Raw genomic sequence first — 15792 nt, forward strand, 5'->3', positions numbered from 1 at the left:
GGCCCCGGGGTGGAGGTGTTGGGGCCGGGGTGGGGGTGAGTGAGGGGCCCCGGGGTGGGGGTGAGTGAGGGGGCGTTAGGGCCCGGGGTGGGGGTGAGGGAGGGGCCCCGGGGTGGGGGTTGTGGGGTCCCCGGGGTGAGTGAGGGGCCCCGGGGTGGGGATGTTGGGGCCCCGGGGTGGGGGTGAGTGAGGGGCCGGGGTGGGGATGTTGGGGCCCCGGGGTGAGTGAGGGCCCCGGGGTGGGGGTGTTGGGGCCCTGGGGTGGGGGTGAGTGAGGGCCCCGGGGTGGGGGTCCCAGGGTGGGGGTGTGAGGGGCCCCGGGGTGTGGGTCCCGGGGTGGGGGTGAGTGAGGGGCCCCGGGGTGGGGGTGAGTGAGGGGCCCCGGGGTGGGGGTGTTGGGCCCCGGGGTGGGGGTGTTGGGGCCCCGGGGTGGAGGTGATGGGGCCCCGGGGTGGGGGTGAGTGAGGGCCCCGGGGTGGGGGTGTTGGGGCCCCGGGGTGGGGGTGAGTGAGGGCCCCGGGGTGGGGGTGAGTGAGGGGCCCCGGGGTGGGGGTGTTGGGGCCGGGGTGTTGGGGCCCCGGGTGGAGGTGTTGGGGCCCCGGGGTGGGGGTGTTGGGGCCGGGGTGGAGGTGTTGGGGCCCCGGGGTGGGGGTGAGTGAGGGGCCCCGGGTGGGGGTGGGTGAGGGGCCCGGGGGGGGGGGGTGTTGGGGCCCCGGGGTGGGGGTGAGTGAGGGGCCCCGGGGTGGGGGTGTTGGGGCCCCGGGGTGGGGGTGAGTGAGGGCCCCGGGGGTGGGGGTGAGTGAGGGCCCCGGGGTGGGGGTGTTGGGGCCCCGGGGTGGGGGTGAGTGAGGGCCCCGGGGGGGGGGTGAGTGGGGCCCCGGGGGGGGGGTGAGTGAGGGGCCCCGGGGTGGGGGTGTTGGGGCCCCGGGGTGGGGGTGAGTGAGGGGCCCCGGGGTGGGGGTGTTGGGGCCCCGGGGTGGGGGTGTTGGGGCCCCGGGGTGGGGGTGTTGGGCCCCGGGGGGGGGGGGTGAGTGAGGGCCCCGGGGTGGGGGTGTTGGGGCCCCGGGGTGGGGGTGTTGGGGCCCCGGGGTGGGGGTGTTGGGGCCCCGGGGTGGGGGTGTTGGGGCCCCGGGGTGGGGATGTTGGGGCCGGGAGTTGGCGCTGGGGCCGGCACTACTTCCCGCCGCATCACCGCCTGGGTCACGGGGACGGCTCCGTGAAGAACGAGTGCGGGGCGGGAGGGTCGAACCCGTACCGGGGCGTCGGTAACGTGAGAGGCGCGGGGTGGGGTTCACGGGGCGGGGTGTGGGGGTGTCGCGGGGTTCACGGTGACCGGGGAGGGAAGGGGGGGGGGGGGGGTGAGTCGCCCTATGACGCCGGGTCGGGGCCGCATCACCGCCCGCGCTGTATCGCTGCGCGTTGCCGTCCACTTCCGGCCGCGGCCGCCGCCATTTTGGGCGCTTTTCTATTTAAACTAAAAATATAAAGAGCGGTCCCGGTGGCGACTGGTTGACGGTTCAGGGGGGGCAGCGGAGACACAGGGACACGGGGACAGGGAGCGGCCGTGTCCAGTGCCCGTGTACGGGGCAGCAGCGCCAGCACCAGCCGTGTCGGGGCCCGGGGTCTGGACTCACGTCCCGTCACTCGCGGAGGTAATGGCGCCGCCGGTTTAATTCTCCACCGGATGTGGAAGTCGAGTCTCGGCAAATTCCGCGACTTCCCCCGGAACCGCCGCCCAGGCCCCGTTTCCTGTCGCGGCCCCGAGTTACCGGTCACCGCGTCCTCGCCCTCGGCCTCATCCCCGCTCCGGCGCCTCGTCTCCCCGCCCGTCCCCGGACCCGCTCATCCATCCCCGGCCTCTCCCCGCCCGCCCGGGGCCCGCGCCTCGTCTCCCCGCCCGTCCCCGGACCAGCTCATCCATCCCCGGCCTCTCCCTCTCCCCGCCCGGGGCCCACGCCTCGTCTCCCCGCCCGCCCGGGACCCGTTCATCAATCCCCGGACCAGCTCATCCATCCCCGGACCAGCTCATCCATCCCCGGCCTCTCCCTCTCCCCGCCCGGGGCCGCCGCCTCCATAACATGGACCCCCCCGCCCCCGCCTCCTCCACCCCCGGCCCCCACATCCCACCCTCCCAGTGTCCGGGCCGCTCCAGCTCCCGGTACCCCGTCCCGCTGCCGCCGCCCTCTCCCCCCGGTTCTCGCCATCGCTCCCCCGTGTATCGTCAGCGTGTGAATGTGTGGCCTTTGCTGACAGACCAGCATCTGTAGATCCACACACACACAGACAGAGACACACACACACACACACACAGAGACAGACAGACAGAGACACACACAGACAGAGACAGACACACACACACACACACACACACACAGACAGAGACAGACACACACACACAGACAGACAGACAGACACACACACACACACACACACACACAGAGACAGACAGACAGAGACACACACAGACAGAGACAGACACACACACACACACACACACAGAGACACACATACACACACACACACAGACAGAGACAGACACACACACACACACACACACAGACAGAGACAGACAGACACACACACACACACACTTGCTGACGGGTTGTCCGAATACTTCACCTAGACATGGGATTGAGAGACTTGGTTTTGTCTAAACACTGATCCGTGGGAGGATGGACTTTGGCCAACACAGAAGAGTAGAAGGGTTTCGGCCCGAAACGTCGCCTATTTCCTTCGCTCCATAGATGCTGCTGCACCCGCTGAGTTTCTCCAGCATTTTTGTGTACCTTCGATCTTCCAGCATCTGCAGTTCCTTCTTGAACACAGAATAGTGCCTGTGTTTGGTAACTAGCCTCTTCTGGTCAACACAGTGTGAGAGTTTGTGGATGTTTATTCCTCCTGGCTCCATTCATGGTCATTTAAAACTGCAGCCTCTGTCCTCCAACTAAGATGCCCCAATGCCGCCCAATACCATTTTTGCTGTAGTGGTCATTTGCAGTCAAACAGCACAGAAATAGGCACCAGCTCAACCCACCCAAGCAGTAGATGAGGTTCAAGTGGAATCCCATCTGCTGCATTTAGTACACAAGTGTGGCCTCCATTACATTTGCAAGACCAAACATTTAGTTGAACACTTTCACCTAGGTCTCCTGCCTGGTTGCTCACTATTTTAACTGCCTTTCCCATTCCTTTCTGTCCTGGACTCCTATATCGGCGAGACCAAGCACAGGCTCGGCAATCGTATCACTGAACACCTCCGCTCAGTCTGCCTAGGCCTACGCGATCTCCTGGTTGCTAAACACATTTAACCCCCCCCCTCTCCCATTCCAATATTCCCTGTTCTGTCCTGGACCTTTTCCATTGCCAGATGAGGTTACACACAAACTGGAGGAACAGCACCTCCTATTCCACTTGGGTAGCTTACAACCCAACAGTATGAACTTTTGAATTCTCTATTTTTTGAGTAACATACCTCCTTGCCCCTCCCCTTCTTATGCGTGGGGCGTGCACACATTTCTCCCACTATTTTGTCCCTCCTCCCCATCCCCTTCTGCCTATATCCCTTCATACCACCCTCCCCTACATCATTTGGTCTTTTCATCTCCAACCTTTCGACCCGTCTGCACCTCTGGAAATGTCAAAGACAAGAGGGCACAGATTTATGGTGAGAAGGGAAACGTTTAAAGGAGATATGGAAAGCATGTTTTTTTTAATACAGAAACTTGGAATAACCTACCAGGCATGGTGATGGAAGCAGATACGATGTGGTGTTTAAGAGGCTGTTAGATAAGCTCATGGAAATGCAATAGGGTGGTTTGCATCACGTACATGAGGAGATTAGTTTAACGTGGTATGTTAGGCACAGACATTGTGGGCCGAAGGGCCTATACCTCTGCTGTGCTGTTCCATATTCCATACCACCTTCCTAACCTCAGTTGAGAGATACAGCGTGGAAACAGACCCTTCGGCCCACCGAGTCCGCATCAACCAGTGATCCCCGCACATTAATACTAACCTACACACACTAGGGACAATTGTCACCATTAATGCAATCTCAATCTTCTCCAACAACTTCCCTATCAGTGATTTAAGGTTTTCTGGCCAGTAGTTTCCAGGTTTATCCTAACTGTCCTTTATGAACAAGAGTACGTTGGCATCTCAGCTGTGTCCTGGCTGAGATGCTGGAATTAGATTGTCTGATCATAACATCAAGTGATAGGAGCAAAATAGGCCATTCAGCCCATCAAATCTACTCCATTCAATCATGGCTGATCTATCTTTCCCTACTAACCCCATTCGCCTGCCTTTTCCCCATTACCCCTGACACCCATACTAATCAGGAATCTCTCTCTCCGCCTTAAATATATCCACCAACTTGACAACAAATTCCACAGATTCACCACCCTCTGACTAAAGATGCCCTATGTCTGAAGGCTGGCATTACACCGTAGAATGAAAGGCCTGCTTCAGACTTTACTCCCAATCCCTTTATGATTTTTAAATGCATCTGCTGGTTCTGCTCAAACTGTTCCTCGATGAACAACCCCAGCTTCTACAGAATGTTTACTTAAATAACGATCCTGTCACTCCCAGAAGATTGCAGAGTTTTAAGTTTCATATCTTTGTCTTGATGGATTTCATCCACAAAGGAAACTCAGTTTGGATATTGGCTGACCTCTGAACATTTCTGTTCCTTCTGCACAAACAGATGTCCCTGGTGGATTTAGGGAAGAGGTTGTTGGAGGCAGCGCGAAAGGGACAAGATGATGAGGTCCGGACACTAATGGCAAATGGCGCTCCCTTCACCACGGATTGGGTATGTAGACTTCTGATGGGGGCCTGTGGTGAGTGGGACATGTCTTTAAACATTGGAGCAGTCCTGTGTGACTGAGATCAGATCTAGTCACAGGAAGTGCAGAGATAAAATGGCACATATCTACAGTCTGTCTGAGAGCCAGTCATACAGCAGTGATTAGTCCAGGGCCTGAGACTGGGAAGGAGGGAAAATACAGACAAAAAGAACAGAGACACGAGAAGTTAACTGGATGAGTTAGGAGTTAGGAATGGTGTTGAACTGTCGGCCAAAGGAAGAAAATGGCCGAGCTACAAGTCTATAGCCTCGCAACCAAGGAATGGGACAATGATGCATTTTGCTATTTTTATATTCTTTTCGGCATTGTGGCACTTAATCCTGCTCACCAATGCTCAAAGGTGGAGCAAAGAGCTGAATTTCAAAACAAAGCGAGTGAGAGACTAACGTTTAAGATAACGTTTCACTTGACTGTGACATCGAGGAGCTCTGGCGGGAACCATGGGGAAAACATTCTGACACAAAAAGGGTTGTGTTTGTTGGTGGTGAATGATCCTAGTCCCAGGATATCACAGAAGACCCCCTCTAGACCCAGTCGCCTTCACCTACGAGTAACCAAACACCCCCGTGGGAACCCTAGGTTAGTGTAGGAGTGTGAGCAAGATGCTAAAGTTGTGGGAAAGTAAAACTGGGAAAGATGGTAGAAGTTCCTCTGTCAATACTGGAGGGGTAAAGAGATGAGAATCATCAGGGTGAGGTGGTGCGGTTAGTCAGATTACGCCGTGTGATTTGTGTAATGTTACCAGATAAAACAATTGAAAGGTACTGGGCTGTTGTAATTAGTTTATAGTTTCTCTGCAGGAAAATAGCCTTTTGCCTCTGACTTGTCTGCACATCAGTCCAGTCCCCTGCTGCTGCCCTAATGCTGTCCAGACATCCGGAGAGGGGGGACTAATTCTGTCGTTGACAGTGTTGCCTGCATCCTAACACGCGGTATTATCAGGCTGGGACATGGTCATGGAAGGAGTGGTAATCCTGAGTGCACAGCTGTTGAGGTTTTGGTTGATTCAAGAAGATGTGGGCGTGTGATTTGCTGCCCTGCAAGTGGACACAGGGTGGAGACACCAAGATGAAGGGAGAGTGGACCTTAGTGTGTGTGGTAAAGTATTCCCATTCATCTCTGCTGAAAAGGAATAGTTGACATTTCGGGTCGAGACATAGGCTTCCTGGACATCTCTCCTAACTGGAACTTGATGATTCTTTGTCTTTGCTTCGCAGCTTGGAACATCTCCTCTTCACCTTGCAGCACAATATGGCCACTACTCCACAGCAGAAGTCCTCCTCAGAGCGGGAGTTAGCCGGGACGCTCGTACCAAAGTTGACAGGACACCACTACATATGGCAGCAGCTGAGGGCCACGCAAGCATTGTCGAACTACTAATCAGGGTAATCTCTCGAGGCAAAAGTAGTGTTCTATTGTCGTATGTCCAAACAGAAAAATGAAATTCTTGCTTGCAGCAGCACAACGGAATATGTAGTCATAGTAATCTAAATAATATAACACATGGTAAAACATTCAGAAATGCTGTGCACTTCAATGATAAGCGGAGAACATTCTACAAGCACAACAGGAGAGACACCATTTGCGTTTGTGTATAGGTGGAGGAGAGAGGACAATTAGCACCATGTAAAAATAAAAATCAGCAAAAGAAGGATCTTTGACCTGAGACACTTTTTTTCTTCTTTAACACAGCGGCTGCTGAGTGCTTCCAAAATGTTGCACAATTTTATTTTAGTAATGCGCCGTTCCTAGTCATTTTATCAAACCTGACGTCTACCGAGAGTCCAGTTGAAATGTGTTATACTGGTTCGAATGGTCTGAAGGGTTTTTGTATCTGACAGAGACCAAACCTTGTAATCCCTCAGCTATGACAACTAGCAAGTACGGAGCAACTAGTTCATATTAATAGATTCATGTCCATGAACTGACTGTTTTATGCATATGAACAAAATTCAAAAAACTTTATGGAATTTTGACATTTATCCGTGATAATTTGAATGATAAAGCAAGAAAATTATCCTTGAGCAACGATCTGAGCTGATCCATATCTGAGAAAAGATGTATTTGAGGGAGTACTGCACAACTTCTACAGAGGTCATGGTTTAAGAAATTAAATTATTATAGCAGGTTCATTACACTTATGTCTCCTTGAGTTTAGAAGGATGCAGGGACTGTGGGTGGTTACAATAATAGATTTGATAGGGTAGGGAGAAACTATATATTTCCACCAAGACAATTAAGGATGCCTGGCCTTTCAGCTGGGATACTTACACAAACAGTAATGGAAATCTACACTTCCTCAGAGCACAGTGAATGCTGACCGAATGACTATTTTCAAGGCATTTGAGTAGATTTGTTTGGGTGGGAATATTCAGAGCATACAGATAATAATAACTAGTTAAGCATAGACTCAAAAAGCTGGAGTAACTCAGCGGGTCAGGCAGCATCTCTGGAAAGAAAGAAAGGGGGACGTTTCGTATCGAGACCCTTCTTCAGACCATAATTGTAAGGATAGAAAAGATTTTAAAAACTGTGGCCTAATTGCTGCTGCTACTGTTTTGGAGATGTTTATAGGTGCAGGCGTCTTGTACATTGACTCTGAAAGTGCTGCCTTTTTGTACCAACACAGAACAATGCAGACATAAATGCAAAAGACATGCTGAAGATGACGGCTCTACACTGGGCAGTAGAACACGATCATCGCGAGGTGGTGGAGATTTTACTCAAATACGGAGCAGATGTTCACGCTCTGAGCAAATTTGATAAAAATGCTTTTGATATCGCCCTTGACAAGCACAACCCTGAGCTGGTGGCAATCCTGCAGGTACGTAGAGATACGTTTCACTCATAATAATAATAAATACTTTATTGATCCCCTCAGGGAAATTCAGATGTCCAGAAGCTCCCAACCATCAAACCCACAGATTCAAAACGAACGCAGACAGAAAATACATAGAATACAATGTGGACACTACCTGAGAGCAATAAATACTTAAAAAGACCAATAATTAACAGTTAAAAATTAATAATTGCAAAATGCATCCCCCTACAGCCTAGCGGTCCGAATTATAAAATCTAATGGCTGCAGGGGTGAAGGATCTCCTGAACCGCTCCGTTCTACAGGGCAGGGAGAGGAGCCGGTTGTTGTACCGAGTGCTCTTTTGACTCTCCAGAATTATATGGAGGGGATGCCCGGGGTTTTTCAGGATGACCTGCACCTTGTGCCTCATACGCCTCTCAAGCACCTCCATCCCAGAGTCTACTCTCCCCTCCAGCACTGAGCTAGCTCGTTTAACCAGTTTGACCAGCTTCCTATTGTTTTTTGCAATAATGCTGTTGCCCCAGCAGACAACAGCGTAGAAAATAACGCTTGCGACCACTGTGTTGTAAAACATGTGCAGCATATCCTTACACACATTGAAGGATTTGAGCCTTCTGAGGAAAAAGAGTCTGCTCCGGCCTTTTTTGTAGAGGGAGTCAGAGTTGACAGACCAGTCCAGTTTGTTGTCAAGGTGCACTCCAAGGTATTTATATGTCTGCACCACCTCAATGTCAGCCCCTGCAGCATTGACCGGCTGAAGGGGGAGCTTGGACCTGCCAAAGTTAACCACCATCTCTTTAGTCTTTGTTGTGTTCAGGGTGAGACAGTTCTCTTCACTCCAGGCACAAAAGGCACTGGCCTGTGTGCCTTTAACACCTTGCTTAGGAGAGCGTTGTTACAATTCACAGCAACATAGTTTGGAAATTGCACGGTTCGGACTGTAGGTCAAATGGAGTTTGACTTGGATGCTACAAAGTCCTTTGTCAACCCGAAAGAGAAAAACGGATGAAGACATAATCTGATGTTGTTCTTTGTCTAATGGTTGTAACCTTTCCACTCCCAGAATCTATTTTGAATGTCTTGTTATCATTTGATGCCCAACCCACAACTTCTCCCTTTGTATTCCTGTTGACCAGTAATCTCTGTCCTGCTAATTACTGCATTGTTTCAAAGATGCAAAACATGAAACTATATTCCAAGACGAAGGCAACTGGGAATTTACACATCACAGACGCCGTTACATCTGCCAGGAAAGATTGAACAGGCTGGATGAATAACATGTTGCTTTCCTGATCTTTCAGGACCAGAGGAAGCCCGTGCTTTTTCCACAACTCCTTCCATGCTCCAAAGAGTCCTTTTGATTAATCTTGCCCCTGTGTTTATTTCAAATTGTTATCTTGTACTAAATCTGCAAAATTCCACAGTTCGTGGCCTCTTTACAAGGTTGTGTGTAGTGCAGGTAGTTCTGCTACAAGGTGTGTTCCCGTGACATGAATTGAATATAATACAAGTGATGAATTGGGAAACACTATTTAGATTGGGCGGGCCTAATTGGTTTCATGTGATTTGTGACAGGAAAATAGGGAACTGCTTAAAAATAACTAAAAATTGGCAAAAACAAACTGTCATGGATCTAAACAGGAGGAATAAGTGTGACAAGCAATTGTTTCTATTGACATGTTTGACTGTTATTAGAGAATATTACAAACAGCCTTGAGTATTTTAACATTGCAGTAACAAAAGTACATTTATTACAATTGAATTTATTTTTGAGATTCCTATTGGGGAGATAAAAACCTCTGTTAATGCACAGCCCAGTTGGTACAAATGTCTTTATAACATGTTCCATAACACATGGTTTCTTGTGAGCACAATATCATGTTTTAGGAAACATATCTCTATGTTTGTCATTGAAGTGCTGTGGGCATCTATTCACATGATGTTATTGTTTACTCAATGCTGGAGTTTGTAGCATTAGTGCAGGTTCTACCCATGGCCATGGAACTCTGTAAATGGTTCACCTTGTGTCCTTCACAGGAGGCCATGCACAACCAAGTGAACACAAATCCAGAGAGGACAAACTCTGTCGCCATCACGACACCACAGTTCATCATCGCGCCATCAGGGGTAATGAGCCTGGTTACCTCAGCATCGACCAAAACCACCTCTAGTGAGTGTGGGGTATTCGTGGATTCTGCTTGAAGGGGTGATTTAACAAATATCCCTGATGGGACCACCATGATTTAATGGTGGTTTACCAGTGGTGAGTTGTATTCCTGATGACAACAGTTGCAGCTTGGTAACCCTGTCTGTGTGATGACAAGGTTTGCAACCCCAGGTGTACAGCGCCTGCTGAGTGGAGCTCTGACGGGGCATGTTGTCTGTAAGCTACAGCTGTTACAGGGAGCTGTCCGGTGACCAGCGGTGTGTCGCTGTTTGCCATCTAGTCTTGTATGAGAAGGGAATATTCAGCTGCTGACCCTGTGTTATTGTGGTGGTGTTGTCCTCTGCTGCCTTTCCCAAGGGTGTGCTACACGCATGGCCCGGTTTTGTATTAACTAAAGTATGTTTCATTCCACAGTGATGACGGAGGAGGTTGTGACCGCAGACTCTGTTGACTCAGCAATTCAACAGGTTGTAGGGAGCGGAGGTCAGAGGGTCATCACCATAGTGACTGATGGTGGTGTGCAGCTCGGTAACCTTCATGCCGGGCTCGGCAGTGGTCAGCAGTTCATTGTGACCATGCAGGACGGGCAGCAAGGTAGGTCTGAGCTAAACCAGCCCACCTGGGCCAGTGGGACATGGAGCCAGAGTGATACAGCACGGAAACAGGCCCTTCAGCCCACACCGACCAACATGTCCCAGCTACACTAGTCCCATCTAGTCATAGAGTGATACAGCACGGAAACGGGCCCAACTTGCTTACACTGGCCAACATGGCGCAGCTACACTAGTCCCACCTAGTCACAGAGTGATACAGCACAAAAACAGGCCCTTCAGCCCAATTTGCCCACACCGGCCAACATGTCCCAGCTGCACTAGTCCCACCTAGTGCAGCCCAACTTGCCCACACCGGCCAACATGTCCCATCTGCCCTTGTTTGGTCCATATCTCTCCAAACCAGTCCTATCCATGTACCTGACCAACTGTTTCTTAAACGTTGGGATAGTCCCAGCCTCAACTGCCTCCTCTGGCAGCTCATTCCATACACCCACCACCCTCTGTGTGGTGAGGGATGGGTGTTATCAGTGTCCTAATGAAAACTAGGAGTTTGAGAAGATGGAGACCACATCTGCCTGTTCGGTGTCCTAATGTCAGGGTCAACAATTGACCAAGTCCTGTACTCTCCTCAGTTCTGACTGTCCCGGCATCCCATGTCGAAGAGGAGACCATCATCACGGAAGAAATGTCAATAAGGAAGCAGTGTCTGGAGGCTGTCCTGAATCACTCGGAGAAGGTAGGGAAGAATCTTTGATCCATTCTCAACACATGCACAGCTTAACGGATCCAATTGGAGCATTACCCTCATACCTCTGCAGGAATGATCAGAGGGGTGGAGTGGGAGCCACAAACTAAACTAACGGTTCTCTTTGCTAATTATCTAAAAGTAGAGATGCAGGTTAATGAGGTCATTAAAAGAAAGGAAAATCTGGTTGCAAGCTATCAAATGAAAAATCCCAGGTGATTGTTAAAATGGATAGAAACAGAAATAGGTTGCTGTTCTTGTTCCATTCTAACAACAAAGTGTGCAAAGCATAGAGAAGATATAAATAAGTATTAACAAGAAGATATCAAAACTGCCGGAGTATCTTTAGTTCAGGTAACAGATTGACCACACTGCAACTGGAGAACCAGTTAAAGTTCCATAACCTACAAAGTTTCAGACTAAGAGCTGAGAAATATAAAATGGGTCTTCTACAGCCACTGCAGAATTACGGATGAGGAATTATTTCCTGCAGTGAACTGAATCTTCAAACTTTTAACTTGTTGAAGCTTACAAAAGACTGAGAAGATGAAGAGTAATATCTCCACTTGTTGGGTTGATCAGATGACGAGCATAAAAACATGGTGATCAATAAATGCATCCTGTGGGAAATTCTGGAGAAACTTGTCAACGTTGCAAAGAAGCACTTGAGGCATTTATTAAAGATGCCTTCAAGGCAAAGCTGGGAAGGAGATAGGGTTGGGGGGGATAACATGGAGGGAGGAGAGGCTGAGTATAGTACAGCTACTCATATGCAGTATAGGGACTGAGGGTGCAAAGTCTTGCAACCAGAAATTACTGCTTTCAATTAACTTGCCATAGGTAACCAGTGTTTGAAGAGTAAAAGACCAGAACATTACATGGGCGTTTGTCATGCAGATTAAAAAAATGAATTTATCAGTTCTGGAGAGATGTAATGACAGGAAAGTCTCCCTTCTGGTCATGATTGCTGTCTGCATATCCTCAGAATATTGCAGGAATGACTTGAGTAACAACCATGAGTGTACACAGAGCACTACAGAATGATTCTGCCATCTCCTGCTCCTCCCTCTTTGCCCCTGTACGCCTCCTGCTGCACTCAGAGTGTAGTAAGTGTTGCAGTATAATTGTTGGTTAATGGGGGAATTGTAGATCGTAACGAGTCTGCCAGTTGTGGCTACATTGGGTTTAGTTTTGCTGTTGATAATAAAGACCACACTGCTCATGCTGAAGATGGGCAGACAATGCTGGTGTAACTCAGCGGGTCAGGCAACATCTCTATTTTGTATTGTCGTATTTCACTAGGGCAGTTTACAACCCAGCAGTATGAACGTGGATTTCTCCAATTTCAAGTAACGCCTGCATTGCATTACATTGCCTCCCCTGGTGTGTTGCAGGATATGAATGACTGTATGGAGAGGGAGCAATTACAGCAGCAGCTCCATGAGGCCAACAGGAAGGCCCAGGAGTACCGGCAGCAGCTGGTGAAGAAGGAGCAGGAAGCGGATGAGTACCGTATGAGACTGGAGGCCATAGCCCGGCTTCACACTGTAGAGGAGATCACTGTGGTGGAGGAGGTGACGGAGGATGGGACAGTTCCCATCATCACCATGACGACAGAGGTGGAGGGTCCTGAGACCACCATAGAAACCATGGAGCAGCCCATCGACATGGCAACAGAAACAGTGACTTCATAAACTCCCCCCCCCCCCCCCCCCCCTCCCCCCTTTCCTGGCCTCCCTGACGCTGACGGCCTGTTTCTTGTGTGCACGTGGACACATGCGCACGCGCGCACACACAAACACTCGCACACACACACATGCGCGCACACCTCACGCACACACATGCGCGCACACCGCACGCACGCAGGCACTCGGAGACACACTCGCACACTCATGCACACATTCACACGCGCACACACATCTCGGGCGCACACATGCGTGCACACGTTCGCACGCACTCAGACACACACACGCGTGTACACTCTCTGAGACACTCGGGCACGCACACGCACGTGTGCACACTCTCTGGGACACTCGGACACACCAGCAGTGCAGCTCAGTCAGGCTGCAGCTCAATACCACACCGCACAGCGATGTCCGTGATCTGTTCGTGCAGGAACTCCCTCAGGAGCAGGTGCAATTCTGCCATAAGCCTTTTGGGGATAAAAACCAGACCAGTCATTCATGAAATCTAATCAGCAGTTCCTGTTTGTGCAGAGATATCCCGGGATCTGGGATGCAGTTGGGTTTGGGGGGGGGGGAAAGGGAAGTCAAGTCTCGTTGCTGGGGCCACTGATGTTTTAATTGTGTGTGGAAGGCTGATGAGAATGTTGGTGGTCCCACCGCAACTAATGTGCCTGTCCCCCTGGTCCCCAACAACAGGCTCTCAGCGACGGCTGCAGTGTCAGCATTTACTTTCCTTAAGTATTTCAAACCAAAAAAAGCAGACATTTATTGCCTCAATTACAGAGAAATGTGAGTGGATGATTTAAAATTTGTAAAATGTAAAATGGTCCAGTGTAGAAGTTGCAATCATTTGAGAGGAAGGTCTGGGGCTTGTTTTAAACAAGTGTTTCTGAAATGGGATTTGGTATTTTCAAGAACAGTTTATTTGTTGATATCTCCAGAGCTGTCACATTCCCCGCTAGAATGTAACTTTATCTTTAATGTCCGTCCGCCTTTCTGGTAAAGTTTAAAGCGTTTTCATCTCTATTTTTATAGTGATTTTCTGCCACTACTCAGAAATGCCTTGAAGGACACCAACTGCATTGATGACTCCTCTTGTCATGGGGACAAAGTGTGTTCAGTGAAGCAGGGTGCAGAATAATGCCTGTTCTTTGAGAGAAAGGAAGGAGTTGGTATCCATTGAACGTTTCCTCTCTGTGAGATTGTAAAGCGGAGGAGATTATGGGGCAAAGTTGATGAGCAATGCCTATACCCAATCCTGTTCATTTTCCACACCACATGACTGGGACAGCTCTGGGAGGGACCCATCTCATGTTCAAAAGGTGAACTGAGCTAATTGGTAACTTTACAAATACCAACCAAATCTCAACTTTGCCTTTCTAACCACCTTGTCCAGTCGTGGCTTGTGGTTAATACTAACTGGATGATTTGTCTTCAGAGAAGATGGAAAACACTTAATGTTTTTAATCTTTTTTTACTCTTTAATGTGTTTTTTACAGCGGTTAGTTTGTCTGGTCCCAATCCCCAGAAGTCAGTCACTGTAGAAGTCCCCGCCGGGCACTGTCTCAATGATGGGAAGAGACAAGCACATGTAGATGAACAGGTAATGTGAAGGCTTGTTTCAAACATGTGATGCTGGAGTCCATTATGTGTTGGCTTCAGGTGTAGCTCCACCTTAAACTTGTAGACTTCAAGTTGCTCGATGCATTGGGGGCAAATGTGTGCACAAGATTCACCTGGTGAAATAGTTCACAATGTTCATTGACATGGAAAGTGGGTGATCCTTGGAGAAATTCTCCTCGAAGAAGGAGGACCTTTTTGACTGAAGTTCCCACTTTACAATCTTCTTCTTCCCCCAAAGTGTGTTTTTAAGTGATGTTTGCAAGATGAATTACCAGCGTTGTTGATCAGTAAGACACATGTGGGTTGTGCGGCGTGTAAGCACTTCCTATACAAAGGCTCCATAATAACGGCACTTCGCAGATGCTTGATGTCCTTTCGAGAGGGGGCTAATTTTTTACTTAAGTGTTTCCTGTGGCCAGCTTTGTTTTTGTCATTACCAGCAGTGTTCAGGACATTAGCTGTACAATCAGGGCCTTGCTTTCAATACTCTGCCCTTTTTTTGTAATTTGAAAATAACTATTTTTTATATATTTTTATTGTCATCTAGATGCCTAATTTAGTTATATTAAAACTGATTGCCCAGTTGACCTGATTGTTGGTGTTACTGTGCTGTCTATTTATCCAGTGTACCGTTGGGGACATCCACTGTCTTTGCTAGTGGGCAGGATTGGCAAGAAGGGGTTAATTTCATGCAGATGTTGTGGGCTGTTTCAGTCATTAGGATCCAACCCCACTATTGTGCAGGCCAGCTACTTGTTCCTGGTGAACCAGGATCCATACCTTGCCCCAAACTCATCGAGCAACTTGAACAACTCTCCATTGTTGGCCCAGTTATTGCCGTCCAGCAGGAAACCTCCCCCCCACCCATGCACGTGTTATCCATCGTTCAAACCTGGTGTGAAGCTGCCCACCGCCTAGAGATTGTGACAAGACTGCACCACAGTTACTAAGTCGCCACACCACTCACATCCTGGATGGAAATGTACACAGCTTCCATGCATCTGATTCTGGCAGCTTCCTGTCCCCACTCCAACTGATATGACTGCCTGCAGTCTCACAGGTCCCACTGTCTTTCTGTCCACACTACACAGTCGGGTCTGTGGGCAGGTCAGTGTTTGGGCAGGTGTGTCCAGCTGTACTCTCCCAGTCACCACTGTACCAGGTCAGTGTTTGGGCAGGTGTGTCCAGCTGTACTCTCTACTTGTCCAGAGTGATAATGCTGTTGCATCTTGGTTACATGATCATTGCTCTAGAGTTTGTCTTTCAGTCATTGACTAATTCTTGCTGCTCTGAGTGAGCGAAGTGTTTAGGAAACTGAGCTTCGTT

At 49.8% G+C, this 15792-nt stretch overlaps 1 protein-coding gene across 3 annotated transcripts; it reads left to right on the forward strand.

The window, feature by feature from the left end:
• Positions 1–1413: 1413 nt before the first annotated feature.
• On the forward strand, positions 1414–13028 carry gabpb2 (GA binding protein transcription factor subunit beta 2). Of its 3 annotated transcripts, none has more exons than XM_033015894.1 (8): positions 1414–1652; positions 4709–4816; positions 6089–6256; positions 7501–7695; positions 9730–9862; positions 10274–10453; positions 11046–11149; positions 12553–13028. In XM_033015894.1, the coding sequence occupies exons 2-8, from the start codon at positions 4709–4711 to the stop codon at positions 12850–12852; spliced, it is 1188 nt and encodes a 395-aa protein (XP_032871785.1). In that variant the 5' UTR covers positions 1414–1652; the 3' UTR covers positions 12853–13028. The 3 variants fall into 3 exon arrangements, with proteins under 3 accessions (XP_032871785.1, XP_032871786.1, XP_032871788.1); XM_033015895.1 differs by lacking the exon at positions 1414–1652 and adding an exon at positions 2482–2660 and having other exon boundaries at positions 4704–4816; XM_033015897.1 differs by lacking the exon at positions 1414–1652 and adding an exon at positions 3545–3850.
• Positions 13029–15792: the final 2764 nt, after the last annotated feature.

The sequence above is a fragment of the Amblyraja radiata genome, chromosome 47 (assembly GCF_010909765.2).
Source record: "Amblyraja radiata isolate CabotCenter1 chromosome 47, sAmbRad1.1.pri, whole genome shotgun sequence".
Classification (NCBI taxonomy): Eukaryota; Metazoa; Chordata; class Chondrichthyes; order Rajiformes; family Rajidae; genus Amblyraja; species Amblyraja radiata.

Excerpts from the sequence above, each read along its gene's own strand:
- gabpb2 (XM_033015894.1), top strand. The coding sequence starts at position 4,709 with ATGTCCCTGGTGGATTTAGGGAAGAGGTTGTTGGAGGCAGCGCGAAAG. Across the intron at positions 4,817-6,088 it reads CTCCCTTCACCACGGATTGG|CTTGGAACATCTCCTCTTCA; the intron begins GTATGTAGACTT and ends TTTGCTTCGCAG. Across the intron at positions 11,150-12,552 it reads TCCTGAATCACTCGGAGAAG|GATATGAATGACTGTATGGA; the intron begins GTAGGGAAGAAT and ends GGTGTGTTGCAG.